General features: G+C 45.9%; 1 protein-coding gene across 3 annotated transcripts in view; it reads right to left on the bottom strand.

The window, feature by feature from the left end:
• Window positions 1–3,916: 3,916 nt before the first annotated feature.
• The window catches only part of TMEM178A (transmembrane protein 178A), a 216,913-nt gene continuing 197,831 nt past the window's right edge, over window positions 3,917–22,998 (bottom strand). For all 3 annotated transcript variants that reach the window (XM_063918045.1, XM_063918046.1, XM_063918047.1), the window contains exons 3-4: window positions 20,305–20,442; window positions 3,917–7,866 (exon numbers count right to left, since the gene is read on the bottom strand). In XM_063918045.1, coding sequence (XP_063774115.1) covers window positions 7,625–7,866; window positions 20,305–20,442 — 380 coding nt within the window. In that variant the 3' untranslated portion in view covers window positions 3,917–7,624. The remainder of the gene's footprint in view (window positions 7,867–20,304; window positions 20,443–22,998) is intronic.

Genomic DNA, 22,998 nt, shown 5'->3' with positions numbered 1-22,998 from the left:
TACCTATGATGGAAATTACAGACCTCTCTCATCTTTTTAAGTGGGTCAACTTGCACAATCGGTGGCTGTCCAAATACTTTTTGCCCCACTGTAACTAAATTATAATAATAAAAATAAATTTATAGCATACAGATGGAGCCACGCTAATCGTGGCTCCGTCTGTGCCTGGGCACGAACGCCCGGGCATGTCGATTGCCGGAGCGTCTCTGTCCATGGAGACGTGCCCCTTTTACTAGAATGGGTGAGCGTCGCCGTCCGGGGTGTGCACGCATACGTGACGGAGACGTGCCCCATTCACTAGAATGGGAGAGGGTTTCTGTGCACTCCGGCGAGGCTAGGTGGGCGGATCGCCTAGTCACGCCGGGAGTGCACGCCTGCGATGGAGCCGCACTGGATGAGAGCGGTTCCATCTGTACATATATTTCTAATAGTGTCTTTTTTTGTCCATATAAGACTCTATGATAAGAACTAGTGCAACACTATCCTATTTGTATTTTATTAGGTTGTCTGCAGAAAAAAAAGTAGGACTCTCTTGGTCTTTATTGTACAGTTTATGCTGGTTTGTGAACTTATTTGGATGATCTTCAGTATATTGCCCCATGCCTTTCTGTTAGGGGTGGAGAAGGATTGACAAGGAATTTGTTTCTGCTTGAGCTATTTCCCATTATAATTGCACTGAAGCTGGTTTTCCATTTGGCTTCTGTAATGACCTTTCCTGGGACTTTGCACATGGATGAATTTAGTAGTGCTATTTAGAATAACTGTGTCTGCTCTTCTGTGTGCTCATCAGAGAGACCTCCATGCTGTGCAGGACCAAGACTGACTGATAATGTAGGTGAAACTGGGTTTCTTTTGCTTTCTTGCAGAGAAGCCAATTTGTAATGTGTTGCTGGCCTTTGAATTTTTCGCGTTTCATCCTCAAGTGGTTGGGGCATTGTTGGTTCATGTGCACAGTTGTCCTGTCATCTAAAATAGTTTTGTTGGGTCTTCAAACCGTGTAACCTTGCATCCAGTCTACCACCTGCAGAATATGTTACATACTTCTGCTTCATCGGCAGATTTCTCAGTGATCAAGCACAAGGCATGTCGTTTTTTCAAATCAGGAGCCGAAATTTGGATTTAAAATCCAAATTCCAAACCATGGGAAGATCCGAACCGAAACTTGGATCTGCAAAATTTGGGTAGTCAAGGATTGCTAAAAGACCGAACAACACATCTCTACTTAAAAGTGGCTAAATCTATTACTTTTAACTCAATCCCACTTTGTTTTACGATTCAACAGACTCTTATCTTTAATATGTATCTTAAGAGAGTAGATGCATTCAGCAGATTGCAAGATATGTGTTAAACTATTATTTTTAAAATATTACCACATCCCGCATTAATCTTTTTGCAAACAATTAGAATGTTTGAACAACCAAAATCAGATTATAAGGGACATCTGTGTAAAATGTGACAGACTCGGATACCAGAACGAGGCAAAACGTCATAATCCCACTGTCGGATTCTTGCGGGTCTTGTATTCCATATAAAGAGCTGCGCGTTGCCACCATTTTCACTTCGGACTTGGAGAGTGAGGGAGACAGACCTCTGTCTCTCTGTGGGTGGTGGCATCAGGTGGGGTCAGTGTGTGCTCTTTAAGGGTGCTGTCCTGTGTGCTGGTAAGGGTGCTAAACAATTAACACACCAGAAGATAAAATGGAAACATTGAAATTTATTGAAAGTCTTCCACACAATTGTCAAGAATTATGGAGGAGAAATGTATTGAAAAGTCAAGCGCAAAGACATCTCCTCACATCAGTATCATCTCACCTGACCCCCTTCTTTCCTGTCTATCTGCCTCAACCCCTTCTTTCTGGAGAAAGGATCTAAGCCCTTCTCTCCCACTGTCACTCTGGCCCCCTCGCCATTCCACCTCTCCTCCTTCCATCTTATTTTTGTCAGATGATGCATACAGTCTTCTCTCCTCATCTCTCCACTGAACATGACCCCTTGACCCAATCCCACCTCACCTCATTTGCTCCCTTTCCCAAGCCTGCTCTCACCTGGCCCACCTTTAAAAACCTGTCTCTCTTATCTTGTACCTTCTCCTCCTCCTGTTCATGTACCTTTGTATTCCCCATACTCATATAACCCTCCCTTGATTTGCCTCGCTCTCTCTATTTACCAACCTATCTCATTCTGGGCATGATGTATCATTAGTAAATGTGTGGTAAACCCTCAAAACTGTGGCTTTTGGAGGTTTCATTTAATTCATATTTATTAAAAAGATCCCAGGAGATATCAGAGATATCTACTGCAGATCCATAGCACAGCAAGTCTCAAATGCAAGAGATGTCTTCATATGCAAGTTTAACTTTGTGGAGCTGTCCCGGCATGATATGTAGTCATGTATGCTGGCGAAAAACAAAAAACGCTGGTATGCATGCAATAGTCAGGTGGGATGTATCACTAAGTATTTGTGATATTTCATACATCCTGTCTCTTTTGCCTTTGCTTACTAACTTCTTGTGAAAGTTGTTTACAACCATCTCTTCTCCTTCCTCTCATCTCAATCCCTTCTTGACCCACTCTATCTGACTTTCACTCTCTCCACTCCACAGAAACAGCCATTGCCAAAGTCACCAACAATTTCCCCATGGTTAAGTGTAATGGTCACATCTCTGTTCTTTTCAGCCTTCTACTGCCTTTAATACCATTTGACTATCCTTTTCTCTTGCAAACCCTCCTTTTCATCAGCATCCAATACACTGTCCTCTCCTGGTTTATCTACCTTACCATTTAGTCTTACACTATTCGTGCCTGCCCCTTCTATCTAGGATGTACAGTAATCTATAACAAGCAGGGCCATTTTCCTTGTGTTTTGCTTCCTAACACTGCACCCCTGCCTGTCTCATTGATTTTTAAGGCAGTCCTCTTGAGCACTGACTTCTTCACAGTGCTAGTAATCACTGATGCTCAATGTCTTGTCAATGGAAGCATCTGCAATTCTATGCTCTGTACATACTCTGTCAACTTGCTGTTTGGTGGCCATTCGGGAGGCCAATCCTGTGATCGGCATCGGCGGGATCCCCCGGGATTTAGGCAAAAAAATGGCCGGGATTCAATTCAGAGATTGGAAGCTCCAATCCCGGGGATTGAGGGATCAGCATTGAGCGTCCTCAGGGCGCTTAGACGCTGCCCGGCTCCCCCCTCCCGACTCCCCCTGTGCATCGTGACCTGTGACTGTGAGGTCCCACTGCGCTGTCAGCAGCCGCAGAGCCGGAAGGTACGGCGGTCTTCACCCACCGCCTCCTCCCGGCTCCCCCTGCACTCACCCGCCGCCCGGCTGTGCAAGTTTGTACATTTATTTATGTCTGCGGGGCGGGTGGGGAGAGGCGGGGCGAGGCGGGGCGGGACGTGGGGGGGGGGCGGCCGGACGGACAAAGTTGAAAGCCAATCCCGGGTATCCCGCGATTGACCATTTTTCAATCCCGATACCTGGGATTGAAAAAATGACCCGGGATTGGCCTCCCTAGTGGCCATTGTATAATTTTGTACTGTCACAATATGTGTTATTCATTGTTGCTTGTGCAATGTTTAATCACTTAACTGGCATGGTCAGATCACATGCGACCACGCCACTTCACTGTGTCCTCCAGTTTTTGATGAGGAGATCTGTTCTGCAGACGTACATAATATTAAATATTTTAAAAATACTTTTTTAAACTATATTAAATAAAAAACAAACAAAAAAAAACATATGAACGGTTTTGAAGGCAAAAATCGTCAGAGTTTTGGTTAATGCTGTTAAATGTGTTCACTGTTCAACCCTTATAAAAAGCATTGCACAATATTTGCGGCATCTAAAAAATGAGAAATAATAATAATAATAATAATAATTTGAAATATTAAAGGTTAGAAAAAAGCAAAAGACTTATTTTTTAATAGAAAACTGTTTATTAACCCAACAAGCCTACTGCGCATTTTAGAATTCAATAACTGACTGTTCATTGTGTCTTAGTTTGATCATTCTCAAGAAATGGATTCCATAACTTTACCTAAGTCCATATGGTGCCTTATAAAATTTCTGCAAACCGCATAACAATTAAATAATAAACACTGACCTTTACTGTGTTGCACATTTACACCAGACATTTATCTAATTAAACTCAAAATATACATTTGAGCTTCTGTATCTGCCTTCTCGGTATCTCAGGTTAGTTGTGGAGAATTTGCAGGAACAAGGAAGGAGTACATGTCTCTTAGGCATCGGAAACATTGAATACTGAAATGAGCATACAGCAGAGTCCTCTGGCAGAATAACATTATGATGTAAGGTTAGGGTATGGATCCAGCAGTGACGTGCAGTCAGGGTAGGCAGGGAAGGCAGAGTCTCACCTGTCATACTCCAGTTTACGCTAAAGTTTTAACTATAAAAAAATATTAGAATATAAGACAAAAAAAGATATTTATAATGTATAAATAACAGCTTATAGTCAAAGCTCACAAAATTTGCAGTGCTCCACTGGAGAAACAGGGACTATCATGGAGATACCAGAGGCAGCTATGAAAAAGACTCCTCTCTGTGAAAGTCAGACACTGCCCGGAGCTGGGGCAGGGCCACACTGTGGCCAATAATACTGCAAAACAAAGCACAGCTATCAGATCTGCCTCACTGATGGGTATGTGTGGCTTGATGTAGTGTCAGGTGATCTATCCAGGAAGCTCCCCAGCACTCAACTAGGAAGAGCCAACATGAAAGATAATCTGATGATCAAGATGGCTAAAATTCAGAGGAATGTGCCGATGAGTGGCTGCTGGGGCCAGGCAAGGGGGCACAGGGCTGGCCTACTCTCATCCTGTGGGCAACATACTCTCCTACCATGAGGAGGCAGATAGTGCCCAGGAAGTTCTAGGCTGCTTCTCTAGAGGTTCTGCAACATGTTTCAATGTGTTATTTGTGTGTACCACCCTGGGCAGCACCAGTCATGGTACCAGCAAGTGATAAGCATCAGTAGTAGCTCATGTAATCATGATCAGCAGCAAAGAAGGGATTCTGGATTATCGCTGTAGATAGGGATAATTTAGTTTTTTATTTTATTTAATGGATTACACAGCGATGATGCTGCTGACCCATAACATTTTTTTCCTGTGATGAACAGGTTAATATGTTTCCTTTTATTGCAGTATACAGTCAGAGTTGGTATAAAAGTATACCCACAGAGACCTGTTAATGACATTCAGGCTAGTCTAGCTCTACTCTTAAATGATGCAAAGAGAAATTGATTTAAGTTTAAACAGCAAGATTTCTGCAATTTACTGCATAATTAGAATTGTCACTGGAGCCTGTTGTACAATTTGCATAAATTATGACCTACCTGTACAGTGTAACCGGATTCCAGACGTAATAAAGACTGTTTCCCTTACTGAGCTTAGACTGGTTTTACTGGCATCAGCACACAGGGGTTTTCTGTATTTGCAATGAGTTTTAATTTACTCAAGCATAGCTATACACTATATATTGGGTTTTCAAAATATAGTTACATTTGGGACTGGCATGCTTAAAAATAGATATTTGCTATCTAGGGCAAATGTGAGATTTCAATGTTTGGCCCATGAATAAGAACCTAGAGGACAAAAGGGTAAAGGTGGGTACACACTGATAGATATATCTGCTGATCAATTGATCGGCGGATATATCTATGGACGGATCGGGCAGTGTGCTGTGCATACACACTGCCCGATCCATCAGGGACTGATGTCATGATTTGGGCGGGCGTATACACACGCCCGCCCAGTTCAGCTGTCAATCACCGCCGGCCGCCGCAGCAGCATGTGTATGAGCGGCCGGCTGGTCGCCCATACACACACAGCGATGCGCCAATATATCGGTAGATATATTGCCTGTCGGCTGTGCTGTGGGGCCGACGCGATATGTCTGTGAATGACAGGGGTCTGGGACTCCAGGTCGACAACAAAAAGGTCGACACACCTTAGGTCGACACCAATTGGTCGACACACCTTAGGTCGCCATGGACAAAGGGTCGACAGGAACAAGGTCGACATGGAAAAAGGTCGACATGAGTTTTTTATGTTTTTTTGGTGTCGTTTTCTTCGTAGAGTGACCGGGAACCCCAATTAGTGCACCGCGTCCCCTCGCATGGCTCGCTTCGCTCGCCATGCTTCGGGCATGGTGCCATCGCTCCGCTCCGCTCCGCACAGATTACCGTTCCAATCGTAGTCCACGTGGATCGTTAAGTATGAAAAAGTTCCAAAAAAGAAAAAATTTGTGAAAAACTCATGTCGACCTTTTTCCATGTTGACCTTGTTCCTGTCGACCTTTTGTCCATGTTGACATTTTGTCCATGTCGACCTAAGGCGTGTCGACCAATTGGCGTCGACCTAAGGTGTGTCAACCTTTTTGTTGTCGACCTGGAGTCCGGATACCGAATGACAGAGTTCACAGACATATCGCCCGTACACACTGGCCGACGGACCCGCGATATATCGGCTGTTCAATAGAACGCCCGATATATCGGCCAGTGTGTACCCACCTTAAGTACAGTGCAGTGGGTTTTTAAAAATGTTTCAGTGCTCTCTGTTCGATCTTTTGTGCAACAAACTATTTTCATGTTATTAGTGATTTTATATATATATATATATATTTATATATATAAAATGTACACAGTAACAAAGTATATGCTGCTGCACCTTTGTATAATGCCCACATGAACCATTGGGTTCATGTATGTGTGTGTGTAAATCTGGCTCTGATACTAACCAGTGCCTCCCCAGCCACTGACCTCACCGCACGTCACTATGATCCAGTGGCTATAACAGTAAAATTGCTTGCAGAAACTGTATTGTAACAACATTGGCAATAGTCAACATATACAAAGGTCTTACGTGATTAGTTTCCACTGTATTTTGCACAGTTTTCTATGGCACAACAGGATTCACATCAGGCAATGAGATGCAAAATAGATGCAATACTGAAACAAGATTTCAAATGGTTTTGAAACATTTTGAATGTACAATTTATCAAACATGTCATTTCCCATCCTCAGTGTTTGTGTCACCAATAGGGCTGCATTTTCTATTTTCCATTAATGACAGCAAGCAAAGAAATCAGAACATCGGAGCAGAACAATGAATGGACACAGTTTTTCAGCTAAGCAATATTTTTAAATTGACAGATCAGTCATAGACACACATAAATATGTTGCATAAACAATGGATTCTTAAAGCACTTGATTTCACAGTATCCCCATGCCTTGGAGGGTTGTGTTGCTGATTTTGAGAAGAATAAGTTTTACTGTACTCCCGTTTCCGTAGATATAAAACCAATTCTAATTACTAACCCAACCATTTTACATTCCAGTGTTTGGTTTGTAGAGGTGCACAGGCAGGTAAAATAACATGGGACCAGGTCCAACAGCAAATCAAAGAAGGCCTCTGGGTCATATAATTATGCGTTGTACATAGCAGGAAGTTATCTTCTCCTGTAGACTTTTAAGCATATGGAATTTGTGCTTTAAACAAGAACTTCTTTCAGTCTTCAGTCGACGGAGCATGTTCGGCTGTATTAGTGCGCAGACAGTCTTATAGATGCCACCAAAGTCATTTAGCTTGCAGCTCTCAGTCATACACAAGAGTCTCTGGCAAACTTAAGATGCAATATCTTGGTCCTGCTGATAAATGGGTAGGCAGTGCAGAAGCATCCAGCTGCTACTATCAAGCCCAGGCTGCACCAGGCACAAAACAAAGACCAGCTGTATCCATGTTCCACATCACTTGGAAGCCCATAAATAAATTTTGGCAGGCGATTTAGATCATAAGAGACACTTGCTGCATAAGTACACAAAGAAATGGTACAAAATATTCCTAAAATAAATTAAAGAAACATTAAAAAAAGTTAGTAAGAAACAAAAGCTTTACACTTTAAAACAACAAAATTAAATAATCTTGAAATGTTTAAATCATTATTTCACTATTTGACATTATTAGTTTTACTTTTTACACAGGAATAAAGCATAAACAGAGTATTATTTATCCATTTCTAATTGTAAAATATAGTACTAACAATGACAGAAAAAATTCTGCCCATAACTGTTATAAAACATGTTTTGTTTTTTTTAAATTTTATGTATAAGCCCTGAGGGACATTAAACCATGAGGAGTTTGAGTGTTGCTCCCTTTAGTAATGTGCTGGTAGTTTCCCATTTAAGGCAGTCAGATTACGAGGGCGGGGTTATAGCGTCACCTCGTCTAAATCACCCCCCCGCTCTGTAATGCCGCTATAACCGGCATTTTACAGCAGGGGGCGAGACTATGATGACGCGATTCAACAAGAAACGCGTCATCTACTGTCCGGACCCAGGGCCGGTGGAAGGTCTCTATGCACCCTAGGCAAAGCTTCAATCTGGTGCCCCCTAACCTGCAACCCCCCTGCAGGAGGTGCATCAGGGATATGAGGAGCGGCCGTTGGGGCGCCCCTCGGGAGCCATAGTTACATCCGCCTCCTATGTGCCTTCACATGACTTGATGTAACTCATGTCGGCACAGAGGAAGCGCTAAGGCATTATGTGGTACAGCCTGATAGTGGTAGCTGCACCTGATTAGACCCGCAGCAGCAGCCAGCACAGTGCAAAAGGAGGGAGGAGGCTGCACACAGGGACATCCTTCAGTTTTTTGCTAGATGAATTCAGTGGCGCCCTCCAGGAGCTGGTGCCCCTAGGCAGCCGCCTAAAGCTGCCTAATGGTAGAGCCGGCCCTGTCCGGACCGCCCACTTTACTCTCAAAGTGGGCGGCCGGGCAGGGGGAAACTGAAAAACCGGGAGACTTGTCTGCTCTTCCGTGGGGCCGGGAGGGTCACCCGATTTTCGGGAGCCTCCCGGCCATTCCGGGAGAGTAGGCAAGTATGGTGTATGGGCACCATAACTCTCATCACATACAGTTGTTTCCTGTCTCTCAGTACTCTCCTGACCTTTCTCACTTATCATTCTTATTTCTTTCATTCTCCTCATGCTCCTCTCTCTGCTCCCCGCACAATACAGAAAGAATGGCAGCTCTATGTAGCCCTAGTCTTTACTCGCTGCCAAATATAGCATAGACTGGTACAGAGTCTGCTTGGCAGCCCAGCCACTCCCTCTATTGTCAGGGATATAAGGCAGTACTGTACATGCTGCAAATCAGCTTTATTATTTTGTTTACACAAAGTTACATTTTATTGCTGCAGCAAATTTCTGTACCTTGCACAGGCACATATTGGTTTCATAGACAAAGGCATAGCACATAAGAATACCAAGGAATGTGACTTAATGACGGTATTCCTGTACAGGGTGTGGTCTTCAGTTTTCCGGCTGTCGGGATCCCGGCGCACAGTATACCGGCGACGGCATACTGACACGTTTTCTCCCTCTTAGGGGTCCACGACCCCCCTGGAGGGAGAATAAATAGCGTGGCGCACTGGGCTCCTTTGCACTCGCCACGCTGTCGGTATGCCGGCGGTCGGGATCCCGAAGCCGGTATGCTGGGTGCCGGGAGCCCTGCCGCCGGCATACCATACTACACCCCCTGTACATGCTGCCTGGTGGCCCAGCCATGCATGTGTATTGCAACACCAGAGCTACAGCCTGGGCCAGGGTGCTTGTGTATGCAGTGCCCAGTGAATTGACTTTCGCTGTGGGTGCTACTGTAGGGTGTGGTCGTAGGAGATTGCATGCCACTGATTTGCTTTGCTGGTATTTGCAGCCACCATTTTAGTGCTGAGGAGGAGGCCAGCAGCCAGCCCTCCCAAGGGAATATAAGCTGCATTGGGGAGCCCCAGTTTAGGAGGGGCCATGATTTCACTAATGAACCCCAAGATATAGGGGTCAATCCTCCTTGACATAGGGAGCCCCAAAGTGGTGAGAAGCTAGGGGTTATTAGGGGTCACCCCCTATGCATGACTATTGGTTTTGGTTTCAGTTTGCGGGACCTGATTGAAGTCCTTGTTGATTAAAACTAGATATTTTCTAGCTCTAGCTGGAAGGCATCTGTTTGAATTTGGTGGGAGCATGGTTGAAGTTGCATTATTACTATTTTCATTATTCCTCCATCCTCTGCACTCACTCCCCATGTCACTTGGGCCTGTTATGGTTCTTTTCTCCATTACTTTGTACAGTGAGCAGGGCCGTCTTTTTGTATGGGCTCCAGTGGTGCAAGTAGAAAAAATGTCATAAAGGTACTGTGTGCCTAAGGCGCGTGTGCCAAAAAAATGGGTTTGGCCAAATGCCACATGGGTTGTGGCCAATGAAAATGGGGGTGTGATACACATATGGAGGAGGGGCAGATACACATAAGACCCCAATAGTGCCAGATATACATTGCCTCACAGTGCCAGATACACATTGCCCCACAGTGCTAGATACACAAATGCCCCCAGAGTACAAGATATACATTGCCCCCCCGTGCCAGATACAGAAATGCCCCCACAGTGCCAGATAATCCCCCAGTGCCAGATACAGAAATGCCCCCAGTGCCAGATACACATGTCCCCCCAGTGCCAGATACACAAATGCCCCCAGTGCCAGATACACATGTCCCCCGCTGCCAGATATGCCCCCAGTGCCAGATACAGAAATGCCCCCAGTGCCAGATACACATGTCCCCCCAGTGCCAGATACACAAATGCTCCCAGTGCCAGATACACATGTCCCCCAGTGCCAGATATGCCCCCAGTGCCAGATACAGAAATGCCCCCACAGTGCCAGATATGCTCCCAGTGCCAGCTATGCCCCCAGTGCCAGATACACATGTCCCCCAGTGCCAGATATGCCCCCAGTGCCAGAAACAGAAATGCCCCCACAGTGCCAGATATGCTCCCAGTGCCAGATACACATGTCCCCCCAGTGCCAGATATGCCCCGAGTGCCAGATACACATGTCCCCCAATGCCAGATATGCCCCCAGTGCCAGATACAAATGTCCCCCAAGTGCCATATATGCCCCCAGTGCCAGATATGCCCCCAGTGCCAAGTACACATGCCCCCCCTACCCCTGCTGCTCACCGCTGCTGCTGTTCTGTGTGTGAGGGAGGAGAGCTCAGCGTGCGCCTCTCCTGCCCCTCAGTCTCCGGCGGTGGTGCGGGTGTCTACCTTCAATTCAGCGGCAATCCATGAGCCATTCAAAGCTCGCGGCCCAGGAGCCAATCAGGAGCCTTGGCTGCCAGTCCGCGAGCATGATTGGCTTACGGTCCGGCGCTTAATTGAAGGTAGACACTGAGGGGCAGGAGAGGCGCACGCTGCGCTCTCCTCCCCTCGCAGCAGCGTCGGTGAGCAGCAGCGGAGGGAGGGTCCATCGGCCCGTCGGCGGTGGGTATGGCGCACTCACGGCTAAATTCTTAAGTGTACGCCGTACCCGCCCACTTGCACCGCTGATGGGCTCAATGGGCAGTTGCAGGGTCCCAGGAGTGTAATGGCCCTGTGCTGATAGCTGAGGGCCCCCTTTTTCCAGGGGCACCAGATTTTTTTTAGATCGGCCCTGGGGAACCGGAGATATCCGACTTCAAAGCAGTGGTACCCATCTGAGCCTGTTAATTGCTCTTCCCAGCCAGATATCTCGGGTTCTGTCTGACTTAGAGTTTTTCTGAGGGTATACTCCAAAAGCTGGGTCTCTCCCTTTTCGGAGACAGGACCCAGGACCAGAGATATCATCCTTCCAGCAGCTGGTCCCTGCTCCAGCTCCATAGCACTGCAGAGGGAGTGTTTGTGTGCTGTGTTACAAGTTGGTAAAATAATTCTGCATTAATAATTAATTTATGTGCCTCTGGAAAACTGCTATGTGCGCATGATCCCCCCCCCCCCTTTTTTTTTGGGCTTACAATTCACATCCGCACAATATTTGGGGGTTGTGATGTTGGAGGATTTTTCCTATGTTTGTCATGCTTTGTGTAGTTTAGGACATGGACATTCCAGTTCCATTACCTTAACAGGGTGTAACATATTTGCATTCACTTTGCCGTACATTTATTATGGTGCCCACATAATTATGAGCTACTGGGTCTCTTAGCAAAGTGTTGGTGACTCTTTGCTTCACTGAATGTCTCGCTGTAAAGATGTCTGTAACTCTGCCTATCCACTGCTGGCTGTGTACAGGAAAACAAACAATGGTGGTCATTCCGAGTTGTTCGCTCGTTGCCGTTTTTCGCAACGGAGCGATTAGGTGGAAAATGCGCATGCACATGGTACGCAACACGCATGCGTTCAGTAATTTAACACAAAACTTTGGAGATTTGCACAAGCTCGAGCAACGTTTTTTCATCGCTCGAGTGATCGTAGTGTGATTGAGAGGAAGTGGGTGTTTCTGGGCGGAAACTGGCCGTTTTCAGGGAGTGTGCTAAAAAACGCAGGCGTGCCAGGTAAAAACGCAGGAGTGGCTGGAGAAACGGGGGAGTGGCTGGCCGAACGCAGGGCGTGTTTGTGACGTCAAACCAGGAACTAAACGGACTGAGGTGATCGCAATCTAGGAGTAGGTCTGGAGCTACTCAGAAACTGCATTAAATTATTTAGTAGCATTTTTGCTAATCTTTCGTTCGCTATTCTGCTGAGCTTAGATACACTCACAGAGGGCGGCGGCCTAGCGTGTGCAATGCTGCTAAAATCTGCTAGTGAGCGAACAACTCGGAATGAGGGCCAATGTGCATAGTTAACAAAAATGTTTAGTTTGGTTTTCATGGTCACTTTTGTGCGTCTACACAGTGGTGCACGTACAGTAGCTGTAAAGGTTTTCTGGCATTGTTCTTACCCATCCTGCCCCCACACTTTATTCTACTTGTGCGCCTTACGGACATTTTACACTGCATGTTTTATATGGTTCTTGTCCTCTTGCGATGTTCCCCTATTTTCCTATGCACGAGTCCTTTCTCTTTATTGCTTCTAGCTTGCTCCCCTCCACTTTCTGGTTGTGAATGCCATTGGCGGGGGCCTGGGTGCTGTGATGATTACCACATGCATCACATTGTTGTGTTTGGAGATTTCAAAGGGGTGTCTGGGGGTCTGGGGTACACCTAGACTCAGTCAGGGCAGAAGAGAGCCTGCCTGGGCCTAGGTACTTTTCAGGGGGCGTGGCCTAATCACAGAAGGCATGGCCATGCACCCTTAGAAAGAATAGTATTTTAAGCACCTAACGGACTACACTAAAACCCTGCTGGGCTGAGGAGAAAAGCTGCAGCTGCTGCTGCCAGGTAAGGAGGGGGGCACCTGGGCCCCCACTGGGCCCCTCCATCCGACCTGGGTCTGGGTAATTAGTACCCTCCCCCCCCCCCCTCCCCGCACCACTGGACTCAGTATCCTGTGTGTCTTATGCACAGGTGGTAGTGTCGCCATCGTCTTCTGTTGTGCTAAGTGGAGCTCTTGTATTCATCGGGTGCTGGGGTTCTGAGTCTGGTATACTGGGGAATAGTAATTTAAGGGTTTGGCATCTGTCTTTGCCAACCTCTTAGGGATATACTCCCCATCTCTACGTTATTTATTAATTGATTATAGTTAATTCTCTGTATCTTTCCCAAGTCATGATAAGCCGTAAGTCAGTGGAGGTCTACCTTCTGGCTTCTCCATATTTGGGAATTACTGGTTTCTCCTGCACTATACTACTTACTGCGTTGGATCTTTGTCCCAATGCTTCCTTTTTAATTTTGATAACTTGTTAGTGGACCTGTGGTTTACAGATGTGTCCTCATACTTCTTGCCTCAATACGCCACGTGTGACCCTGGCTCGAATGAGCTGTCAGATCCCAGGCAACTCCGTTAGCGTCAGGCATCTCTTTTTGGCGAAATGTGTCTTATTCTCATCACTATGCAAATCGGAAGCACACACATACTCTGCTGATTAAAATGATATGTGTCATGCCTATATTCTGTGTGCGTCTGTGGCTGTATCTGCATACAAAATTGTATGTTACAGTACTTTCTAGGAAAACACTGTAGTGTAGCATTTAGTATGCAGATACAGCCGTGGTCACACACAGAATATAGCCATACCGCATATCATTTTAATCAGCATAAGCTGCTTGAGCATCCTATTTGTGTAGCCATGCGAATAAGACACATTTTAAGGGAAAAGTTGCACAATTAGACGCTCTGTGCTACAGAGTTACACCACGGGATGGTGTGACTACAAGGGCTGTTTAACGTGCAGGGAGGCGAGATGTCAGTGGACACATCTGTATATGTACATGCATGCTCTTTTCCTAGCAATTCAATATATTTAATATATATTTTGGTTGCTTTTGAAAACCTTCGGTTTCCTTTATATTACAGTCCATTGTCTTGATGGCACCTTAGCACTGACACATCCAAATACCCGGATAGGTAGCTTGTAGCAGCGTGGGTGATTGCGTCTAGGACGTTGCAATGCTCTGGAGTATGAGCGATTTTGCAGGCAGGTGGGAGCATGCGCCATTTTATCCCGGTTTGCAATGAGCTTGTGCGCCCAAAAGTGTTTGGTCACAAATGTTCAGGGTATTTTTGTTTTTTTCCCCAGTTTTCATCTTTTTATGACCAGAACGACCCTTCTAGGCCATTTTTTGTTGAACAAAAGGGCCTTGGGGCGTTGGTCCAGGTCAAGGCCAGCGTAAGTCGCTGTAGGCACTTACTTAGTGTTATCCTGCTTCATCTGTTACATTCGTTTACCTCACTTTGCTTTTAGTTATGATGGCTTATTTTAATGCTTTTCTTGCCATGGTTTATTGTGACATATTTTGAGTTTGGGAGCTTCTCTAAATACATATTCACTGCTAATTTACAAAGTATCCTTTGTGCTATTTTCTCAGATGAGAGTATTCAACTGGAAGCTGTCTTTAGGTATCACCTACGGTGCTCCATGACTGACCAAGCTGGAAGGAAGCATTGGTTTTCACTTCAACCATGCTCCGTGAGTGGGGTGTGTCTAAGTGGTAAAGGAGGTTCACCCCGGTACCCAGGAGATCAGTTCCTAGGAGTGTGGGAATCCGGATTTACCGCACCCCAGGTCTGTGTTTTTTCCATTGCTACCTCCCAGTATTGGGGATTTTTCCTCCATGGTTTATGCATGGTGATCCATGTTTGGACATTGTTTTATATTATAAAAATTTTATGACACTTTTCCCTAATAAATGGACATATCATAAAAGTTATTTCTTCTGCGGGTTTGCTTGAACTTCATGGTTCCAATGAGAATTGTTTAAGGAAGAAGCAGGAAGCCATCTTCTTAAGAAACCTGAAAGAAACCTTGATGTGTCTGCAAAACTCCCACAGAACGTGAGTTTGAGGTACGCCTCACCTTCTTGGCTTTTAAAGATACCTTTATAGGAGTATTTACTGTGTTTTTATGTAAGTGTGGTACGTTTCTCGTTTAAATATTAAGATCACCACACATACTCTATAAAAATTGGTCCCACGAACGTATTACACATTGGGGTCCTGCCTCTGTTCTCTATTTCTTGTCTCATGAGGGGCGATTAAAGGGAAGGAGAGTATTGGACCTCACCGCAGTCCGGAAGGAAAAAGATACCTTTATGGACACTTCACGCACATTGTAAATGTGAGTACGGTGCGTACCCGTTGAGAACTTTCCTGACATTCCCTCATGATATACATCTATCAATCACCTACATTTGTGACATCCTACTATTTCCATTTTGAACAAACTGAACTGTCTATTCTCCCCCCATTTGGGGTTTGGGGTTTTGTTGAAAGACTGACAGTATTTTGAAGACTTACGGATAGCGCAGTAGAAGGCGGACTTTTTGTTTTTGTTCTAGTGGCAGTGGCGCGACCCTTCAAGCAAGCTCAGACGGTTCAAGATGGAGCATGGTGAAAGTATGCGGATGGGTCCCTGGTTGCACAGTCAGTCTCAGAATTTTCACTGTCATAACATACATTACCTCTGTGGCTTTTGTGAGTCGTTCGTGAGTTGTAGTCCATGGGTCAGTGGCAATTTTTTCAACATTTTTCGTTGCTATCTCTGGGTTTCTCTGTTTTCTCAGAATGCAACATAACCAACTGAAGGATTAACCACCCGCTGATATACTGTGGGAGTTTGTGAGGAATTTCAGTTTTCCTGGGCCCAAATAACTTTCTGATTCTACTTATATGGCATTTAGTAATTTACTTTGGGGGTTGTCTGTTTTGCCTCAGGTCCATTTGGCTACGTTAATGCCCCATCCCCATCTTGTTTGGCGTTGGTTGCTTGTGGTTTGGCTGCCTTTGTTTGTGCGTGGTTCTTTATTTTGCTACCTGTGGGTCTGCGCTACTTTGTAATTTGAAATTTGCCCTTGATGGCAGTAACATTACCTCCTGTAGATTTGTATGGTTGTCTGTGGTCCCACTGTATGCCTGGTGGTATGCTAGGCCAGGAGTGAGCTTGGATGTGGCCCAGAGGACAGTCGCTGAGGTGGATCGTCACTTTTTGGAGAACATTGGTGGAGTATTGGAGCAGGTGGTTGAAGAACAATGGTGGAGTAGTGGAGCATGTGGTTGGAGAACAATGGTGGAGCAGTGGAGCAGGTGGTTGGAGAACAATGGTTTAGTAGTGGAGCAGGTGGTGTTCACATTTGCTATGATGGTTTGTACGATTTTGTGGAGTCTTAATTTCGTCGAGTGATGGGTTTTTCTTTAAAAGGAATTTTTTTGGTAGCACATTGACTTAGGCCTCGCTATGGTGGTAATTCTAATTTGAGAATGTTTTTAAACTTGTATGCTTTTTATGATTCATTGTTTAATGAACAGTAGTTTGTTTGTTGAGTTAAGTTTTAGGCTTAATTGGTGCGCTCTCCTTGCAGAGGAGTATGGAGTAAACCAATTGTCCTGGACGGGAAATGGTTACACCTGAATGGGTGGGTTGTGGAATGGAGAGTTGATTTTCTTGATGCACGCAATCATTTGAATATTAATTTTAGTGAAATTGGATTTTTGTTTTTGGGACAAAAAGCATTTAGACTGCAGATAATCTACATTTCCCTGCTTCTTCTGCATGTGGAATCCAATTCTAATTTGAGAATGTTTTTAAACTTGGATGCTTTTTATGATTCATTTTTTAAAGAACAGTAGTTTGTTTTTTAAGTTAAGTTTTAGGCTTAATGGGTGCACTCTCCGTGCAGCGGAGTATGGAGTAAACCAAAGCCCCTTTCACATCTCCAATGCCGGATCCCACCCGGGAATTGGAAACAGGTCCTTCGTGGGTGTGATCCGGCATTGGAGCCTAAGCACTGGCTTCCCGACTCGGCAATTTGCCGGGTCGGCTGCCATAGTGGCAGGGAGCAGAGCCGGCAGCGGGGGTGGCGCTGGGAACCTGTTCACGCTGTCACTGACACGGTATTCAATCCGGGAATATTCCTTCTTATAACCCGTGTTGAATTGCCGGGACAAGCGACCCGGGAATTCTCCAAGGCCCCTTTCACATCGCACAGTAACCCGGGTCGATACCAAGTTTTTTTGCGATGTGAAAGTGGTACAATTGTCCTTGAGGTGAAATAGTTACACCTGAATGAGTGGGTTGTGGACTAGAGAGTTGAACACCAACGATTGGTTCCAATGTTGGTGTGTTTGGTTGTCTAGTCCGTTCTTTAGTACCACCATAATTAACAAAAAAATCTATTTTAAAAGCATTCTTTGTCAATAATACATTTGAACATTTTTAATGCCAGCACTGTTATCCATGTTTTTATTCTTAGTGGTTAAGTATTATATAATATAATATATTGTTTATATATATATATATATATATATATAGATATATACATACACATGCTGTATATAGTTGTTAGGTACAGGTAACATTTAAAGGGTAACATGAAATATGCCACTAGTGAGTTTATTGTAAAGTTCCCTTCCAGCAGATACAGATCTACATATTTTATTAGAGGTTTTTCATCCCATTTATTTTACATTTTTGGGGAACTTGTTCTCAGACTTCATTATAATCTTTAGTTGTTACATGACATGAAGTTGGTGGGCCATTCGTCATAAATCACATCATCATGCCCCTTGCCTTTATGGGAGAAGCTGGCAGGTTACAGGAGAACTGCCCACTATTGTGCTAGGCGTGAGAACTTTCTGAAATTCTGGAGTCTCCAGGAAATTTCAAAAGAGTGGGCAACTGCTGTATGGCACACTAGTTTGCGAAAGAGCCAACGTTTTCATGGGCAAATAGAAAGACTTGGGTGAATATGGTTATTTGTAAAGGACAAGAGTCAAAGGGCATGATGACGTAATCTGCGGCATTACATTGCTGGGTTTTCTGAGCCACAATGACATAGATCACAGCATCACACCCTAACCCCTCCTATCTAGACTTGCCTTGCTACATTGTTTAGCTGTCTCGCTTTTAAAAAGTAAATCTGTTAATAATTATCAACCATATTAAAAATGCCATATGGAATGCTTAATATAATTTGCAATACAACCATGGCCGGACTGGCCATCTGGCACTTCTGGCACATGCCAGAAGGGCTGATGGGCAGGTGGGCCAAATTGGTCACTCAGAGAGCCGGGAAGGCCGCGCTCAGCGCAGCCTCCGGCTCTCTGGTTCCATGGTCTCCATGGAAATGGGGGCGTGCCGCGAGTCCACACCCCCGGACTCGCGGCACGTCCCCACCCCGGCAAACGTGCCATGGTAATGGGGGAGTGCCATGAGTCCACGCCCCCATGACTCGTGGCACGCCCCCATACGTCATACGGCGCGCCCCCCTGTGAAGTGTGCGCGCGACCCCCTGTGACGCGCGCTTTCACAAATGCCAGGGCCGAATCAAGGCCCCAGTCCGTCGCTGAATACAACTATGATTTTCTTGCTGCACGCAATCTTTTGAATATTAATTTTAGTGAAATTGGATTTTTGTTTTTGGGACAAAAAGCATTTAGACTGCAGATAATCTACGTATGCCTGCTTCTTCTGCATGTGGAATCCAATTCTAATTTGAGAATGTTTTTAAACTTGGATGCTTTTTATACTTTACATACTTGCTTTATGAATGCTATAAGCAGAGGCTTTTTAATATTTTTTTTAGCAGGAAATTATGTTATCAGGTGCACCTCGACCAATGTAATAAAAAACTGTGGGAATAGAACCTGTGGCGAGCGCAGCGTGGCGAGTGCAGCCAGCCCGCAAGGGGACTCTTTGCTCTTGCCACGCTACCAGCATACTGGTGGCAAGGAATGCCGTTGTCGGTATACTGACGGCTGGCATCCCAGCCGCTGGTATATCATCCTGAAATCGACTGTGGTACTAATTTAGTCACCTGTGCCTAAGCATGGATACTCTTAAAACCTGGACTGTTGGGATGCTTTGAGGGCCGCGTTTGGGAAACACTAAATTAAACAATGATACCAAAGTTTACTTTAAATAGAACTGAAGACTATGGGGGTAATTCAGATCTGATCGCAGCAGCAAATTTGGGGGAAATTCACAGTTGTCCGCAGCAGCAAATTTGTTAGCTAATGGGCAAAACTATGTGCACTGCAGCTGTGGCAGATATAACATTTGCAGAGAGAGTTAGATTTGGGTGGGTTATATTGTTTCTGTGCAGGGTAAATACTGGCTGCTTTATTTTTACACACACTTTAGATTTCAGTTTGAACACACCCCACCCAAATCTAACTCTCTCTGCACATGTTATATCTGCCTTACCCCCCCTGCAGTGAACATGGTTTTGCCCAACTGCTAACAAATTTGCTGCTGTGATCAACTCTGAATTAGGCCCCTTGTTAGCTAATGGGCAAAATCATGTGCACTGCGTGGGGGCAGATATAACGTGCAGAGAGAGTTAAGGGGGTACTCACGAAGAGATCCTTGCTTAAAATCAAAGCAATCTGACTAGATTGTTTAGATTTTAAGCACAGATCACTCGTGTGTACCCCCCACAGCGATAGGGCCACGCATCGCTATCGCCGGTGCTAGATTGGCCTGCATGCAGGCTCAATCTAGCATGTCGCTCATTTCACCTTCTGGGTGAAATGAGTGCCCCCCTCATTCTCCCCCGCATCGCTCAGCACACATCGCGCTGTGCTGAGCGGCGGGAGAGACGTGTGCTGAGTGGTTCGCTCAGCACACATCTCTCACGTGTATGTGGCCTTTAGATTTGGGTGGGTTATATTGTTTCTGTGCAGGGTAAATACTGGCTGCTTTATTTTTACACTGCAATTTAGATTTCAGTTTGAAGTGAACACACTCCACCCAAATCTAACTCTCTCTGCACGTTATATCTGCCCCCCCCCCCCCCGTGCACTGCAGATGGTTTTGCCCATTAGCTAACAAATTTGCTGCTGCAATCAACTCTGAATTAGACCCTATAATTTGTATGACTTACCTGTCATGAGAAATAGGAGCCCAGCCACGTGTTGTGTAAGACTCTCTTCCCAAAAGAAGCTTACTGTTGCCACTATGCAGCCGCACAGGAGAACCGCAGCGGCCATGCCCAAAAATCCGGCAGTAATTCTTCTTAAATCTGAGCAAGTAAAGAGGAAAAAAGGCTTATAATTATTTTATCTCTCAGCAGCAATACATGAGGTTGGCAAATCTTTTGCAATTCCTAAGACATTAAATTTGTGAGCAAGAATTAAAAATAAACAAAAAAACACTTTAATCCCTTCAGTGCATTAGAACTTCAAACCAAAGGAAAACAATGGATACAATTTCTATTGTTGGCTGGCGTTTAGTGTTATTAAATAAGCCGGGCTGGCTTTTAAGTCAGTTATAAACGTATTTTCTCACTTCATTAAAACAAGCATTAAATCTGCCAGCGTGGTATTAAAGTACAAAAGGCAAAATGACTGACATCCAAACCTCATAAAAATGAAATTCAGTGGATAAACTGAGCTATTCCAACCTTTGAGCCATGAGCAGTAACATAAAGGCTGTCAATACAAATGTATAAAAAGTGTAATAAACCCTATTGAATATTAACTCATGTTGAGGGAATAATATTGCTAGAAAAATAAAAGTATTTGATTATATTTTGTCTATTTCTTTTATTTCTTCACAGAATATGATGTGCTGGTACCTTGTATTCTACATTAATAACAATTCAGCAACAAAGCAACACTCCACATTGAGCATGGCCTGGTCACAGTGTCGGACTGGAGCATGAAGGGCCCACCGGGGGTATGCAGTGGTAGGGGCCTATGATTAGAGGTGTAGCCAGCCTCCAAGGCGGCGTGGCCAGCCACCACAGAGGTTTGGCTAACCATTATAGCAGGGGTGGGGAACCTCCGGCCCGCGGGCCGTATAAGGCCCGCAAAGCCGTTTGGTCCTGCCCACCCGCTCCTCTCAGTGAGACACGCCGCTGCACAGTCCGGCGGCAGCGTGTCTCAGCTGTCAGGACAGGTACTCAGGAGGAGAGCGCGGCTATTGTCGGGCGGCGGCGTGTAGGATTTGAAACCAGCCGCCGGTTCGTGAGCCAATCAGAGCTCGCGGACCGGCAGCCAATCAGGAGCCGCGGCTGCCGGTCCGCGAGCTCTGATTGGCTCTCGAACCGGCGGCTGGTTTCAAGTCTTACACGCCACCGCCCAACATAGTCGCGCTCTCCTCCGTGTACCCGCCGAAAGGAGCGGTAAGCGGGACGGGGGGGGGGGGGGGGGGGGCATCTGTATACCTATCACTGTGGGGGTCATCTGTACACCTGGCACTGTGGGGACATCTGTATACCTGGCACTGTGGGGACATCTGTATACCTGTCACTGTGGGGGTCATCTGTACACCTGGCACTGTGGGGACATCTGTATACCTGGCACTGTGGGGACATCTGTATACCTGGCACTGTGGGGGTCATCTGTATACCTGGCACTGTGGGGACATCGGTATACCTGGCACTGTGAGGGGCATTTGTATACCTGGCACTGTGGGGGCATCTGTATACCTGGCACTGTGAGGGGCATTTGTATACCTGGCACTGTGGGGACATCTGTATTCCTGGCACTGAGGGGCATCTGTATACCTGGCACTGTGGGGACATCTGTATACTTGGCACTGTGGGGGCATCTGTATACCTGGCACTGTGGGGACATCTGTATACCTGGCACTGTGGGGACATCTGTATACCTGGCACTGTGGGGACATCTGTATACCTGTCACTGTGGGGGTCATCTGTACACCTGGCACTGTGGGGACATCTGTATACCTGGCACTGTGGGGACATCTGTATACCTGGCACTGTGGGGGTCATCTGTATACCTGGCACTGTGGGGACATCGGTATACCTGGCACTGTGAGGGGCATTTGTATACCTGGCACTGTGGGGGCATCTGTATACCTGGCACTGTGAGGGGCATTTGTATACCTGGCACTGTGGGGACATCTGTATTCCTGGCACTGAGGGGCATCTGTATACCTGGCACTGTGGGGACATCTGTATACCTGGCACTGTGGGGGCATCTGTATACCTGGCACTGTGGGGACATCTGTATACCTGGCACTGTGGGGGCATCTGTATACCTGGCACTGTGAGGGGCATTTGTATACCTGGCACTGTGGGGACATATGTATACCTGGCACTGTGGGGACATCTGTATACCTGGCACTGTGAGGGGCATTTGTATACCTGGCACTGTGGGGGCATCTGCATACCTGGCACTGTGGGGACATCTGTATACCTGGCACTGTGAGGGGCATTTGTATACCTGGCACTGTGGGGGCATCTGTATACCTGGCACTGTGGGGGCATCTGTATACCTGGCACTGTGAGGGGCATTTGTATACCTGGCACTGTGGGGACATCTGTATACCTGGCACTGAGGGGCATTTGTATACCTGGCACTGTGGGGGGCATCTGTATACCTGGCACTGTGGGGGCATCTGTATACCTGGCACTGTGAGGGGCATTTGTATACCTGGCACTGTGAGGGGCATTTGTATACCTGGCACTGTGGGGGTATCTGTATACCTGGCACTGTGGGGACATCTGTATACCTGGCACTGTGAGGGGCATTTGTATACCTGGCACTGTGGGGGCATCTGTATACCTGGCACTGTCAGGGGCATTTGTATACCTGGCACTGTGGGGGCA

The sequence above is a fragment of the Pseudophryne corroboree genome, chromosome 4 (genome assembly GCF_028390025.1).
Source record: "Pseudophryne corroboree isolate aPseCor3 chromosome 4, aPseCor3.hap2, whole genome shotgun sequence".
Taxonomy (NCBI): Eukaryota; Metazoa; Chordata; class Amphibia; order Anura; family Myobatrachidae; genus Pseudophryne; species Pseudophryne corroboree.
The sequence above is the reverse complement of the archived record's forward strand: the minus strand, read 5'-3'. Positions and strand labels throughout refer to the sequence as shown.